At 32.0% G+C, this 16102-nt stretch overlaps 2 protein-coding genes across 3 annotated transcripts; one reads left to right on the top strand and one right to left on the bottom strand.

Moving 5' to 3' along the window:
* Positions 1–237: 237 nt before the first annotated feature.
* LOC101218365 (protein DETOXIFICATION 16) lies at positions 238–4105 on the bottom strand. Its single transcript, XM_031881824.1, has 8 exons — positions 3678–4105; positions 2982–3526; positions 2805–2891; positions 2669–2725; positions 2285–2523; positions 848–966; positions 637–723; positions 238–544 (listed from the first exon to the last, which is right to left on the bottom strand). Exons 1-8 carry the CDS (start codon positions 3972–3974, stop codon positions 485–487), a joined length of 1491 nt encoding a protein of 496 aa, XP_031737684.1. The 5' UTR covers positions 3975–4105; the 3' UTR covers positions 238–484.
* Positions 4106–11233: 7128 nt separating this feature from the next.
* Positions 11234–15448, top strand: LOC101218599 (alpha-dioxygenase 2). Of its 2 annotated transcripts, XM_004137287.3 has the most exons (11): positions 11234–11591; positions 11711–11852; positions 11951–12211; positions 12414–12563; positions 12789–12922; positions 13087–13300; positions 13512–13657; positions 13842–14069; positions 14416–14618; positions 14717–14960; positions 15083–15448. In XM_004137287.3, the coding sequence occupies exons 2-11, from the start codon at positions 11760–11762 to the stop codon at positions 15306–15308; spliced, it is 1899 nt and encodes a 632-aa protein (XP_004137335.1). In that variant the 5' UTR covers positions 11234–11591; positions 11711–11759; the 3' UTR covers positions 15309–15448. The 2 variants fall into 2 exon arrangements, with proteins under 2 accessions (XP_004137335.1, XP_031745320.1); XM_031889460.1 differs by lacking the exon at positions 11234–11591 and having other exon boundaries at positions 11955–12211.
* Positions 15449–16102: the final 654 nt, after the last annotated feature.

Here is a 16102-nt window from a genome sequence, read left to right on the forward strand (position 1 = left end):
CCATATTCAAATCTCAAAATTATATGGGTGGAAATTACAAAATTTATTGCTCCTCATTCCCATACCTACGTGAAATTAATCATATTGATATGAAAGGATTGAACCAATTAATTTTTAAGAGATTAGAATTAAGTACTAATCAATGTTATAAACATTTGGTTGAGCAATGCTCATATGTTTTATTTTTTCTTTCAATTATATCAAATAATTTTAGGAACATTTTTAAATATAAGAAAATGGACACAACTATTTATAAGATAAGCTATAGCAAAATTTAATATATTTTTTACTGTCTAGATAGACGTCAATAGAAGTCCATCGACCATCGATATCTATAAATGATAGAAAACAATACAAATCTATCAATGATAGATGTTAATGCAAGTCTATCAATATCTAACGATGATATTTAACTAGTTTTTAATTAAGAGCGCTTTCAATCCTGTCAATCACTAAGCTCCTTCACCAAGAAAGTACTATAGTTTCATGAAACAACATTACTTGGAATTACAGTGTCGTATACTCGTTCTGTAGCTTTCTTTGCCTGAATAGCAAAAAACCGAATGGGCATTAGAAAGTTTAAGTAATGATTTACGGAACAAAACAAAGTTAAGAGATTTGGGTAATGAATTGTACTTCTTGGTCCCAATTGGTGCGGATGGCAATGATACCAAGAGAAGATGTTTGTACTATGAGTGCAGACATGATGCCAAACCACAGCCCCTATCAAGGATCGTTTACAATAGATCATCAGGAACAGAAGGACATTAAATTTATGAGTATATGGTATAATTTAGTCTAAGAAGGAATGCTACGTTTATCATAATTAATTATTGTTTTTTTTTACCTTTCCACCGAAGTGAAAGCCAAAAGCAAGCAAAATTGCAAATGGAACTCCCACGATATAATACGATCCAAGATTGACAAATGCACCGATCTTCTGCCACCCACATCCTCTAGCAATGCCTGCATTGAGTATATGTGGGACACCAGTAAAGTTATAATGTAGGGTAGGCATGTAAACCCAAGTCTAATATGAACACAAAATTCATTTGGCCTATACTACATACCTATTTACCAATATATGCAGTAAAAAGTGTGATATCCTGATAATACTCAATTAATTCTTTTATGGTACAAGTACTCGTCACAAGTGGGGTACTCTTAATTTGTCTTTGTTTTTTATGCATGAGAATGCATATCTGAGTACTGCCTGAACAAAAAATGATATCTCTAGACAACATGGTTGTTGGAACAGATATCAATTGTGGAGACTTAGTCACCATCACTTAGTTCTATCTCTACAAATTTCATTCCAATGCTAGATGAAGTCAGACAAAATAAAACATATAAAGTGGAATATATATGATACACACACGTATAATTGTAGTTAGGGGTGTATTCAATAACTCGGACTACCAAAATTATATGATAAGGGTTGGCTTGTATTACTTTAAATTTTGGGTTGGGTTGAAATTTCATTTTTAGTTGGGTTCCGACTTGGGTTGAGGGTTAATGAAAAGTTGATTAATAATATTAAATATATTTATATTAAGTTTTATAATAAGATGGTTTGGTTTGAATATTGAGAATTAAACATGTTTTAAATAAATAAGTTATATGTGAATTGATTTAGGAGAGTTGTTAGAAAAAAATTAAAGGGTGTGTGAGTTAAAACGTTAGAGTTTATTTAGTAAGAGTTTCACATTGAATTAAGTGTAGGATTTAAATTGTTGTGTTTAATTATGATATAAGTTATGCCATCACAATTCTATAAGGATTGAATGTTGTAATCTAAATCATATGTGCAAAGTAGAATACACACAAACATGGTTAAAGTATTCCAGTAATTTTTTTTCTCTCTCAAATATTCTATTTGGTGATTATTAATTTGGAAAGTTAATCATACACTTCCAACAAAGTGATATCAGAACTTGAGTTTGGAAACTAAAAAAATTGCTTTTGCAAATGACAAACAAACAATTTAGTTCAGTACCTCGACTTACAAAAGAAAAGTATAGTAGGTGATTTTAAAACTTTTTGTGAAGTAATATTAAATTAATGTTATACTTTATTGATTTTTTTTATACGTGGATTTATGTATATGATGTTATGGTTAACTTGATAACCTAACCCGTAATTTAAGAGTTCAGTCGAAAATATTCTTAGGTTATTTTGGAGTTGGCAACCCAAGTGAGTGAGCTGAGAAGCATTTCTAACCTCCAAAGTATCATAAACCTAGCCAGTTTACACCCATAATTGTAACATAGGATAGAATGATAACCTGAAAGCACATTTTGAAGTCCTGAGAAAAATTCAGAAACTGCAACTATAGGAAGCATCTTTGCTAAATATTCAACCACTTCTTGTTCGTTGCTAAAAGCATAGCCCCAAACATTACGTATAAGAATGAAGAAAGTTCCAACAAGCATCCCCTGAATAGTGACCATTGTCATAACTACACACCCAGCTAGCTTCGCTGCTGAAGGATGGCCGGCTCCTAGTTCGTTTGAGACTCGCGTGCTAACAGAATGAAATACAAACGAAGTTTTTAGTTTTCAAATTCAGGCGAGATAGAAGAACATGTGAAAGTGATCGTATATAAGTTCTTTGTAGAGAGTTAGAGACAATAGTGATTAATTCTACTGAGAAATTGTATGAAATGTACCTTCCTACACCACTCATGCCCAATGAGAAATTCCAAATTACTGCACCTGTATTAAGGCTGGTAAAGAATATGTGTAAGTGAAGTTAGAGGTGGCTAGATATGAAGAAAAAAGAACTGATGTCTCTCTGTTATTTACCTTATTGAAAGTACTGATGTCTCTAATTTTGGATTTGGTAGAAGCCCAGATAAGATAACCATCAACTCAAATGACCACATTTCCAAGCTGTTGAGAGCATTTTGTTGAACATCATGTGATAAATTAATACAACTTCATGATGATGATAAAAAGGAGTAATAGTAAAGAGAGAATTACCAAACCATGCAAGCTGAAGGAATTGCGAGTCTAAGGTAAGTTGGGATGTTTTGAAAAGCCTTCACTGAAAAGCCTGTCCAAGACTCGGAACATGAAGAAGAGAACTTAACATAAAGCATAGTTATCAACACATTGAACGAATAAGAGATGGAGCTAGCGATAGCCGCTCCTCGAAGTCCAAGTCCTACTTTATATATAAAAATCCAACAAATGGGGATGTGAAGAAAAACAGCTGCTGCAGAACACATCACCATTGGTAAAACAATGCTTTGGGTTTGTAAGAATCTGTTCAAACATTGAAGTAAACCATACGCAAAAAGAGTTGGAATCATCCAAATGGCATATTTCCCAGCTTCAGCTGCAATTTCATGATCTTGGCCAAGTAATTTCAGAATCTCTCCTGTGTTAGCCCAAATAACTGCAAGAGGGACGCTCACAAGTAAGAGAACAACCATAGCTCTCTGCATATGAATTCCCAGCATATGATACTGCTTTGCTCCATAAGATTGACCACAAAATGTATCCAAAGCACTAGCCATCCCCATCTATACATACATTCAAAATAAGACCATTTTAAGTAACATGACTAATTTTAAACTCAAATAACAAAAAGTCAATCATTTTAAATATCCCCATAAATGAATATTAAGCAATACAACGAGTTTTTCACGAGAAACAAACAGAAACCCAACTCACCAATAAGCTGAAACCAGTGACTGTTGCGAAAGAAGTGGCCATAGAAGCACCAGAGAGAGGCAGTTCCCCGAGATGACCAATGAACATGACGGAAATCATCTGCAAAGAGTATTGTAATAGACCAACCAATGTTAAAGGCCCAGCTAGCCATAACTGCCTCTTTAGTTCCCTCGCTACTTGTTGCCTTGTATGATTTTTATCATTTGTTCGTATCACCCCATTAGAAGAAATCAACCCACCTTCAGAAATGTGAAGAAGGGGTGAGTTCAACGACGAATCGGCACCTTTCTCCACCATTTCTCTGCTTGCGTAGAATGTGAAAGGACGTGGCCGGAACGATGCATATAACACGAAGGAAGGAGTGGAAAATCTCTGGAGATCCGTTCCTACATTACTATAATAATGATTTGGATCTTAATATGCACTTTTGCTTTGTTTTTATACTTGATTTGGTTCAATCAACTGGTCGGTATTCAACCATATTTCTAAAAGTCAGAAAGTTTTAGTTTGTGTCCATATTGTCACCCTACTTTTCATCAAATTCATCTTTTGTTTGGTTATTTATACCATTTTTATTATAAATCTCAATAAAAGATATCCATATCATTATTCTTATTGTTTGCATGAAAATTATTCTATATAAGTGATTATATTTAAAATGAGCAAATTATATAAAAAAAAATTACAATTATATAAATTTGAGAATCCAATTAATGTTCACATATTGGTCATCTGATTTGTTCTATTCACCTATTTAATATCAAGCACGAGTACCGAAATTTAATAATTGAAAATGTAAAAGATAAAAATTTAACAAATTTGATGAAAGGATGAGTAAAGTGGGGAAAGAAATTTGATGAGTAATATGGGTCCGTCGTTGTCTCTCAATGTTACATCAACCACGTTTCTAACGTTAAGTATAAACAAAGGAGTTGTGTATTTGCAATTTGCATTCACCAAAGTTTATTTTAAATTATATTTCATTAAATGCTTTCAACTAATTATTTATCATTAGAAAGAATTGGAAGAAATCTCACATCTCCCATCAATCATTTTGTCTTTTCAAAATTAAAAAACTAAAACTAAACTTAGATACACAATCTAACTTACACAACTAAAAGTTGTAATAGTTACCAAACCGACGAGGCCCGAGGTAAATATAACTTTTATAAATACAGTTTGACTAATCATCAGTGTATTCTATTGTACTTTTTTAATTTGTCTTTAATCTTATATCGTGACATAGTTTTATTATCGTAATTTCCTTTACTATTTTGAAATAAAATATGCACAAATAATTTAATGCTTTTTACGTGAATTGATTTTATTGTCCTTGTAATTTTGTTCCCAGAGTTTATGTTTTTAATCTTTATTCTCTCCCTTTTTCTTGCATTTGTTCATAGGTTTCTCGAACATTCATATACACCAGTTCGATTGAGTTACACGTTAGTTTTAGCAATGATGATTATTTATAAAAGTATTGGAAAAAAAAGATGTAAAATAAAAATAGAGTTAGTAGCAATAATAATAATTGAACAAAAAGAATATTGAGTGAGGTTTTTGTTTGTTGTTTGATTCCATTTGACCGTTCTTTTCCCTTTCTTTGTGATATAGGATTCCTTTCGTACTTCTGTCAGTTTCCTTTTTCTTCTCCTTCCATATTATTTCTGGGTGGAAAGGCTATATATGCTTTACCACTGACCATTCCTTTTTTATGTTACCCAACACCAACTACGGCTCCCCTCTGGAAAGCTCCAGTACTGATCATTCCCCTTTTATGTTTCCCAATACCCAATACCAACTGCTGCCTCATCTGCAAAGCTCTCTCCATATATACCTTGGGTAACCAACCCCATTTTGTTCTTACATTACAACTTCAATTTTGGTTCTGCAATCTTCTTTCTAAAACTCTCTATATTTCTTACAATTTAGATAGACGTTGATGAAGGTTTATTGACTGATAGAGATGTAGAATTTGTTGTTATTTTAGGTTTGATTGGTTATAGTTACAACTAGGCTAATTGAGTCTTTAACTTTTTTCAACGATATTAATTATTTAATTTTGATTTGGACGTACAGAAAGTTGGTAAAAGAAATCCAAATAACTATGAAATATTATTTGAGCTGGTCCATGAAATAATATTAAATTAAATAAAGAAATGGTAGAGTGTCTCCCAAGTATGTTTAGAAAAATGGGAAATATAAAAATAGATATAAATGTTGGAAAAATGTTGGGTGTGGATTTTGTGGATTCCTTTGGCACAAAAGTCTTGTTTATTTTCTATTGTGTAATTAATTACCATTGCAATTACCACTGAAAAAGAGAATCAAGTTCTTATACTTTAACTTGAATTCAATGCTAATATATTAAAAAGCACTCCATAGTCCTCATATCATAATCTACTTATTAAAACTTTAATTGATATGTAGAGTTTAATAGTACTCATGGATAGACATTCATTGTGTCATGTTCCATTCGAGTTAGGTTATTGGAAGTTTACCGTTTGTGAGTTAACCTATTTAATTAGGTTGTATGTGTACAAAGCATGAGGTTTTATATGTGGTTTGTGAGTTTTCTTAGTGTGCTTGACCAAGCTAACATGTTTGTGAAATGTTTTATTTACGTTACCAACTTGAAGTTAATTGGGCTATGGAGATATTCATGATCATATCATCTGTCCTTTGATGCTACAACTTTCATTTGGGCCGCCCCTAAAAAGGGGCATTTGCATGCATACTGCTACTCATCTGCTTGCAACCTGAAGTCCTCTTTATGAACTGCTACCATCGTCTGGGCTTCTTTCAGAGTTTGTATTTTTAGGCCCAATTCCTGAATGTCTCATGTTAATTAATTACCTCCTCCTATAAATACACTTATACTCCAACTCTATATGTTCATCATGGCCATGCCACCAAAAACCAACAGTGAGTCGCTCTCCCTTTTAGTCCCATATTCCATCATCTCTGGACGCACCCATTGAAGCATGTGTTCAAACGACACTCACACAGACTTAGAAACAATATGTTTGAGAGTAACGTACTTTGATTCATTGAGTTGAACCTAACAAGTGTTCCTAAGTTGCTTTTTCTATCAAATAATTTTCTTTCAAAGGTTTTGGTTTTTCTCGGATATGGGTTTTGATCTATAAGTTTTTTCAAAGTTTTGTTTTCAATGATGATTCTAGAATTCCATAAGTTAAATTATGATGTATGGTCGATCTTTTGTATTGCATGCATATAGTATTTAATTTTTATTAACATGTTAATATTTTCATGGTCGCATTTTCATGAGTTTGATATCAAACGTAAGAGATAAATCGATATTTTTATTATATCTAAAAATAATAATGTATCAAAATGTGAATCGATATTGTTTAGTTATTTGATAATAAAAAAAGTTTATTTACTAGTTTAGATTTATTTTTATTTGAATTCTTTGTTTTTATAGTTTTTGTAAAAGTATTTGTGGAAATCGATACTTTATGGATATTTTGGTAGAAGGAAGAGATTGATATTTTTGTGAATGTGATATAGTTTTTATTATATCTTGTTTTTTTATACCAAAGGTTTCATTCTTAATTAATAATTTCACAAAAATGAATATTGACCTCCAAATAAATAGTCTATTTCATGATTGGATGGTTTTTAATATCAAATGCAAACGCAAAAGTTGGTTCCATGCATTAATTGATTGATGAACTATAAATTTGTCCCAACGGGCAAAAGTTGCTATCAACTTTGGAAAATGAATAATCAATAATGGTAGCATGTGGATCTTACTACAAACATACATACATGCATACACACATATATGTTTTTTTAATATTAATAATTCTATTTTTCTTTTCCGTCATACGAGTATATATCATGACCTATCACTGTTTATCATTTATGTCACTTTTCTTTCAATATTCAATATCAAAAGACATTTTTCACCTAAAAATTCTCAAACTCTCTACTATCTTTTTAGTCGTCCAATATATCGTTCCTTCTCAGTTTTTCTAATGGACATGCTAGAGCATGTCTAGTAATGGTAGGGTAGATTGTTTACTGTTATCATCAACATATATTTTATATGTCGGTTGAATTGTATTCACTTAGAAAAAAATTAACTGAAAAAAAGACAGTTTTTAAAAAAAAAACGAAATTGAAGATTGTATACACATAAAGTCAAAATTATTGATTCATATATGTTCCCTCACATCCACGTAAAAGGAGAATCTTTTTGCAGATAGGAAAGCAGAGGTAAATAACTTTAAAAATAAATAAATATAAATGTTTGATGTCAACAAGATGATGATATCTATACGTACCATAAAGTCTTCGACAATGATACCCTAGTTAAGGGCATGATAAAAACTAGCACTATGGAAAGATGAATTATTTACCCTTTTCATTAAAAACATGTGTTGAAGTTATCTTTCTTATAAGTCTTAAATTAGGTTTAATGCATTTATCGTATCACCTAATTTTATCATCGTAACACCTAATTTGTTGAGACAAGTAATTATTTTATCAAAAGTTACACTATCGCGAGTGATATCCAAAAGTGTATGGTTTTTTTTTATAATAAATTTTATGTAACTAAACCTTACAAAATTATATAAATAATGGATCTAATTGTGATAACATTGGAAGACTTTTTCTTTCTTTCTTTCTTTTGTAGTTGGGAAGATAAGGTTTGAGATTTGATGGGATATTTCATTAAAGGCAATTTGAGGAGTCCAAAGAATGGCTTTGACTTTGGAAGATAATTAATAGAATGGGCCATTGGTGTTTTTATGTGAAACCTAATTTTCAAGAGTTTAGGTCCAATTTGGTGTGTATAATAGACCTTGCCTTTAATTTTATTATGTATAAAACAATAAATGTAAATATATATATATATATATATATATATATATATATCATGAATAGAAAGAAAAGCTGACAAAATATTTACGTCTCATACAAAATCTATCTTTAGTGGTTTTGTTTGATAAAGTACATTAAAATTAAATGAAATTTTAACCTAGGATAAAGATCCCTTAATTTAACTTAATTAAGAAAATAAACCCTAATTTGAGACATGAGAAAAAACAATTGTACTTTGGGGATGACATAAAAATCTAAAAGTTATTATTATTAATGAATAAAAAGAAAGTTGGATTCTCTCACGAGATACCAAGGATTTAAGAAAAATATACTATAATTTCACTCGAAACTTGTAAAAAATAGAACATTTTACAAAATATTTACACTTTATAAAAAAATTAAGTTTAATGAATTTTGTTTTGTTATAGGGAGTAAATAGTTTGTCAATTTTTTTCTATTTTTTTTAAATCTCTAATTTAATCTAAACAGAAAATAATCTCATTAAAAATATTTATTTTCATGGATCAAAATTAGTCAAATCAAGACAAAATCTATGCCTAAAAAACAAAACTTATTTATAAAATAGATTTTAAGGGTTGGTTTGAATTGATCAAAGAAAAATGTTTTTCAAGAAATTTACTTTTGTTTAAACTTTTTTTTCCTAAAAATTGTTTAAAATACACACAAAAAATTTATTTTGAGTGGCTGTTTGCACGAGGTTTTCAAAGGAATTTGATTCGTGGTGTTGTATTTGTGTTGAGTTGATGCGACGTGTTTCGGTCCCTAGAATTTGATTCTTCGATTCTCTCTCAATTGAATGCTTACATTTCGTTTAAGGAAGCAATAAAGTTTCCTACTCAACAGTGGCTTCTAAACACTTTGATGTTTTTTTAAAATAACTCACTTAATAAATTAAACACTTGAAAGTGTAATCAAAACACACCGTTAATTAATTTCATAAAATTTGTTCATTATTTGATTTTAAAAGTAAATAGATCTAATTCTTCAACTTCAAATTACAATGTATGAAATCTTTTCTTTTTTGAAAAAAAAGATCAAACCTTCATACAACATTAAACCTTTGTTCATTGACGCAATATTCTTTGCACATTTTTGTATCTATCCAAAGGTGTCACAAGTTAATATGGATAGGACTGAGGACGATCCGAAGACGCAATTCAATATGCGTGGAGCGTTGAATCTTTCTTTTTTCATTGATCCCCAACTTCATAACCACTATGATATGCGATATGCTTGACTCTCTTGCTCTGGGCAATGAATCAGTTAAGACAGCAGGAAAGGTATAAGGCTCGTAGTTTGAACCTCTAACTTTCCATTGTTGAAGACTATATATATATATGTTATTATTTAAGCATGGTTCGATCTCGTTCGTACGACTATTTTGTTTTTATTAAAACAATTCAAACTATTAATCCTACTATTTACTTTGAAGAAGATATATTTGAGTGTGTTTAAGAAGATATAAAATGTTTTTGTTTTCTTTTACAAAGCTTATAAATGCTCTTCTTTGTAGGTGGCAGAGGCAAACAAACAATCCCACTTTAGACATTCTCATTTTGAATTTGTCACCTACACCTACACATATAATATTAAATCCAAATTTAAAAATCAACCCTTTTAAATAAATTACTATTTATCCATTTCAATTTAGTTGAAAAAGTTCACAAGAAACAAAATCAAAAATGAAAAAAAGAAAATATAATTATATTCATTTAAATCATGAATTTTTATAAACTTTTATTATATTTTATTAGTGAGATATACAATTTTTATAATAGTTTCGAATATAAAAAAAATAATATTAAAACTGGTCGAAAAAATTCATCTAAAAAATTCTTTAATATATATATATAAACAAAAATTTAAGAAGGAAAAAGAAAAAGAAAATATATAGAATAGAATACATTTCTTACTTAGTTTCTCTATCGTTGGAGTTTAGAAGGAGACATTTGAAGAGTGGGATTGGAATGCCCAATGCAACCTTGGGGACAATGCTATAAATGAATCTCACTTACACACTATCTCATAATACAAACAAATAAAGTTGCACATATATATATTTCTAGTAGAAAAATAATACATTATGATGTTGCTCGTGCTACCCTCTTTTTTGTGTAGCTAGCGGACCATTGACCATTTACCCTACCTAAATATTTATGAACTTTATATATTAATGTTAGTGAAAAATGTGTTGACGAAACACTTAGTAAGTGTCAAGCGGTAGTAGTATAGCAATTAATTTGATAACAAACGCGTAAATAAGATCTCTATGTTATCTATATGTATTTAGATAAATTATCAAATATGTCTTTCAAATTTGTATCCATTAGTTATTAATTTTTTTTTAGCTCTAACACAAATGTTAAAGTTAAATAATAAAGTATAGGAATATAATTGAAAACTGTGGTAAGTATTTTGTATAATTGAACAAAATAAAACTTTTAAAAGAATACTTTTTTTTTTCTTTTACTTTAATAAAGATGGAAGAATTTGAACATTCAACCAGTGGCCCAACTAATACCTTTACTATAAGTTGATGATGATGATTAACGAAGTTTTTTTCCTTTTTCCTAAAATGATATCACCATTTGTAGTCATTTGTGATAAAGAAAAGCAAAATTATCGACAAAACATTAAGATATTTTTTGGACTTTAATTGAAAAGATAATTCAAAAACGTGGACAAGGGACTACACATTATCACGAAATGAAACTACATCATCTCATCATCAATGATTGGAATTCCCTACCACAAAAAATTGAAGAGAAAAAGAAATAAAAATGAGAGTGAATGAACGAATGGATGAGAGTATCTAAATTTAAGTGCAATTTCAATTAAGAAAACCCAAGTGGGTGTTTGAGAAAGGCCATTTTTATCACTCTTTTAAGCTTAAACGTCTGATTCTGATTGATTCCCTTCTCAAATACGGAAGAAGAAAGTGGTTAATAAGTTCTTGAAAATGGGAAAATGAAGCCGTGTGAAATTGCAATCAGAGCAGTTATGAATGAGCTATTAATGAAGGCCAATGGCGGTGGACAGGTTTTGCATGATTTCTCTTTTTTTTTTTTCAAAATATATTATAAGTCATTATATAAGTACATTCAACGGTTCATTGCTTCTCAAATCGAAAAGGGTTCTGAAAATTTTCTGCTTTACAGTTGATTTAGTGGAGATTTGAGGACGAAAGCTTTCTCAAAGAGGGGGAAAATGGGGTTCGCTTTGTTTTCTTCTCCTTTTGTTCATCCTCAACTTCAACAGATTGTAGCAAAGATGACTCTTCTGGATACTCTATTGTTTTATGTTAGTTTCTCATCTTTGTACCATACTTTTTGGGTTTTCCTTATAGGAACTTTGGGACTGAAAATTACATTTTGGGTTTGTGATTGTTTTCTTGATAGGTAGTTCATTTTGTGGACAAGCTTGGGTTGTGGCATAGGTTGCCAGTGTTATTGGGGCTTGCTTATTTGGGGATGAGAAGGCATTTACATCAGCGGTATAATTTGCTGCATGTTGGATCTATGTATGGACAAAAGTATGATCATCAGCAATTCTGCTACAGAACGGCTGATGGAAGTTGTAATCACCCTTTTGATAGTTTGGTTGGTAGCCAGGGAACTTTCTTTGGCCGCAACATGCCTCCATCAAATTCTCCTTATGGGGTAATCTACAAACTTTTGTGTTTGATTTCTTGTAGCATTAGGATTTTAAGTATACAATTTGGATTTTTTGGTTGCCTGGTGGATTTCGAAACGGTCGGTAGACTGATATCTCGATAAGCATTTTGAAGAGGTACGCGATGGATGGTACATTTTTGTGATGCTGTCTAATGGATGTTTGGGTGTTATGTGAACTTAATTGCAGGTACTTGATCCTCATCCAACAGTGGTGGCCACAAAGCTATTGGAAAGGAAGAAGTACATAGACAATGGCAAGCAGTTCAATATGATTGCTTGCTCATGGATACAGTTCATGATTCATGACTGGATTGATCATTTGGAGGATACCAAACAGGTAAGCATGCACTCATATTTAGGTAGATAAGTAAAACACTTCAAACCTGATCATAACTTAATTGGTTAAGACATTTACCCTTGACTACTCGAGTAGTCACGTCTCCACTCCCATATTTTGTTGAACTCATTTAAGTAGGGAAAAAGTCAAGGGAACTTCAACCCGACAAAGTAATTTGAGTTTGAAGAGAAGGGTTATTGAAGCTGATGGCTTTGAGTTGGACAGGTGGAACTTACAGCTCCTGAGGAAGTTGCAAATGGTTGTCCACTGAAGTCATTCAAGTTCTTTGGGACCAAGGTGGTTTCAACAGATTCCCCTTACCTCAAGACTGGGACTCTAAACACAAGAACACCTTGGTGGTGAGTATTAATGATCTCTCGAGTCTTATATTTCAGTTGACCTACTTTGAGATTGTGCTTTGATTGATGTTCGAAAAGGGCTATAAAAATAATGGTAGTTAAGATTTATACTTAAACAAAGTCATTTCAATTGAAATACGTGACTTCTGCTGTCTTTTGAGTAGGGATGGAAGTGTAATATATGGCAACAACGAGGAGGGGATGAGGAGAGTAAGGGCATTTCAAGATGGAAAAATGAAGATTGCAGGAGATGGGCTCCTTGAGCATGACGAAAAAGGCATTCCCATCTCTGGAGATGTTCGGAATTGCTGGGCTGGGTTTTCCCTCTTACAAGCTCTGTTTGTGAAGGAGCATAATGCTGTTTGTGATATGCTAAAGGTAAGTTTATCTTCTCACTCAATTAGCCCATATAAACAGCCTATAATGATGCCGATACTTTTTCTTCTTTTTCCAACGTTTTCTAGATCTGCAGAAACACACACTCCTGCTTGTGAAATCCTATCCATTGTTTCACAGATCTTTTTCGATTAATAGAAACAGTACGATATATTTCAGTTAACAGACTAGAGTTTCTGCACTTGCTTCTTAGGAGCGTTACCCGGACTTAGACGATGAGCAGCTCTATAGGCATGCCAGATTGGTGACTTCAGCTGTAATTGCTAAAATCCACACCATTGATTGGACTGTGGAACTTTTAAAGACTGAAACTCTTCTAGCAGGAATGAGAATTAACTGGTAAGACAAGTGAGGAGATTTATACAAGTCAATCTAGCTTAGAAAAATTTCTCCAAGTGCTCTGAAAATCAGAGGTAAACTTTCTTGGGGAATTTCTTCTACAAAAAGTCTTATTTGTGCCACTTGTTTAGATTTTTTTCGATGTTAAATCTGATAGAAGAACTACTTGTCATCTTCTACACAGGTATGGATTTCTGGGAAAGAAGTTTAAGGATACGTTTGGACACATTTGTGGGCCAATACTGAGTGGATTGGTTGGTCTAAAGAAGCCAAGAGATCATGGAATTCCTTATTCACTAACAGAAGAGTTTGTAAGCGTCTACCGAATGCATTGTCTTCTACCTGACACATTAGTTATCAGGGACTTGAACTCCACCAACTCAGATTATAGTGACCCTCCTATCATTGAAGAGTATTTCTTTTTTTTCCCTACACTCACCTATGCCTCTAGATTGTAGTTTAAGTTCATAAAAGCAAAACTTAGACGTCGATATAGTTTCAATCATGGAAACCAATTTCCTTCTAATTACTATCGTGAATATCATAGGTTTCATTCAACAAATCATTTTTTAATTATATGATTCTCTTGTGCTGTGAGATGCAATCAATGAATACAGCTGTAAGGCTCACTTTGGCCAATGTTGACATCATTTCTTTCTTTGGAACTGTATTTTGTATTATATCAAAACAAGGATAAGTTTCTATCCAAATTTTCACAAACTTTGAATGCTAATGAACTTCTACTTTTCTATGATTAGGGTGCCCATGGAGCAATTGGTGGGAAAAGACGGTGAGAAAAGATCAGCCAAATTAGGAATGGAACAAATGTTGGTGTCAATGGGCCATCAAGCATGTGGAGCTCTCTCTCTCTGGAACTATCCATCATGGATGAGAAAACTTATTGCCCACGATGTTGACGGGGATGACAGACCAGATCCAGTCGACATGGCTGCCATGGAAAGTAAGAGTAACGCTTCCTTTTTTGTTCATTTTGCTAGTTTATGCCACTTATAACCAAGCTTTTCGATGCTAACATCTAGATTATGTAATGGTGATCAGTCTACAGGGATCGAGAGAGGGGTGTTGCAAGATACAACGAGTTTCGTAGGAATTTATTAATGTCCCCCATAAGCAAATGGGAAGATTTGACTGATGATAATGAAGTTGTGAGTGCCCTTGAAGAGGTGTATGGAAATGATGTTGAAAAGCTAGATCTACTTGTTGGATTACATGCTGAGAAGAAGATTAAAGGGTTTGCAATCAGTGAGACTTCTTTTTTCATTTTCCTCCTCATTGCTTCAAGGTAAGCTGCACTATACTCTATTTATCTCCACAATGAATTAGTAATGAAAAACGAAAACGACAGAGATGGTTATAGCTGTTAACTGGTGTCGACCTTCGCTTGTGGGTGCTGCTTATGTGCAGGAGGCTGGAGGCTGATCGATTCTTTACGACAAATTACAATTCGAAAACATACACAGAGGAAGGCCTAGAATGGGTAAACAAGACAGAGACACTGAAGGATGTAATTGATAGGCATTTTCCTGATATGACAAAGAGATGGATGAGATGTTCAAGTGCTTTCTCTGTTTGGGATTCTTTGCCTAACCCAACAAACTACATTCCCTTGTATCTCAGACCAGCCACTTGAACAATATCTGCCTTTCACTAAACTATTTCTAAAGATGAGAAGAATGCATGAAGTGCATCTATTTTTATGTATGTACATACATAGTGAGGTTGCAACATTTCAATGTTAAATATTTATTTTGTAAGCAGTTAAGTTAAAAATAAGAACTCTTAAAAATAATAACAAATAATAAATGTTGAAATTCATTTTCAATAAAAGGAAGTAGAAAGAAAAAAGAAAAAGAAACATAATCTTATCAAAACTTGTATCATTTTTAGCTGTGATCTTCTTTAACAATTCCTTCGTACTTGAATGGTGTTAGTTTCTGGATTGTTAGAGAACAATTGCTCCCATTGCATTACCTTGCCCTGAGGATGGAACAATCCATGACATACCCATAGGGGAAAGACGATAACATGTATGGAGGTGATAATTGAAGTATTGACTTTATTTCATATATTTAGATTGGATTTTCAGTTTGGTTTCAAAAGTTGAGTTACCCAAAAAACAGTATTTGGAGTAAAAATTATTTAACTAGATAGCTATAGTACTATAATTATGATAACGATTTGTTTCTATTTATTTTATTGCTGCATAGCATAGTTAATATATGTTTATATATAGATATTGAAAGAAAATTCAAGACCAATTTAATTATAATCGTTAATGTCTGTCATCTTTTTCATTTTCAAAATTAGAAAAATGATTTTTACAAGAAAAAAAATGATTTTGGTTATCTCAAAATCACTCCCGCACACACCTTAAATGGTGTAAACAATTACTCTTGTCTAACGATGAAACGGTGAATATCAAGA

This window comes from Cucumis sativus, chromosome 1 (genome assembly GCF_000004075.3).
Source record: "Cucumis sativus cultivar 9930 chromosome 1, Cucumber_9930_V3, whole genome shotgun sequence".
Classification (NCBI taxonomy): Eukaryota; Viridiplantae; Streptophyta; class Magnoliopsida; order Cucurbitales; family Cucurbitaceae; genus Cucumis; species Cucumis sativus.

Coding starts and splice junctions, on each gene's coding strand:
- LOC101218365 (XM_031881824.1), bottom strand. CDS start 3,974: ATGGTGGAGAAAGGTGCCGATTCGTCGTTGAACTCACCCCTTCTTCAC. Junction 2,726..2,804: donor ACATCAGTACTTTCAATAAG/GTAAATAACAGA, acceptor ATTCTTTACCAG/CCTTAATACAGGTGCAGTAA. Junction 724..847: donor GCTTTCACTTCGGTGGAAAG/GTAAAAAAAAAC, acceptor GATCCTTGATAG/GGGCTGTGGTTTGGCATCAT.
- LOC101218599 (XM_004137287.3), top strand. CDS start 11,760: ATGGGGTTCGCTTTGTTTTCTTCTCCTTTTGTTCATCCTCAACTTCAA. Junction 11,853..11,950: donor TGGATACTCTATTGTTTTAT/GTTAGTTTCTCA, acceptor TTTTCTTGATAG/GTAGTTCATTTTGTGGACAA. Junction 14,070..14,415: donor GACCCTCCTATCATTGAAGA/GTATTTCTTTTT, acceptor TTCTATGATTAG/GGTGCCCATGGAGCAATTGG.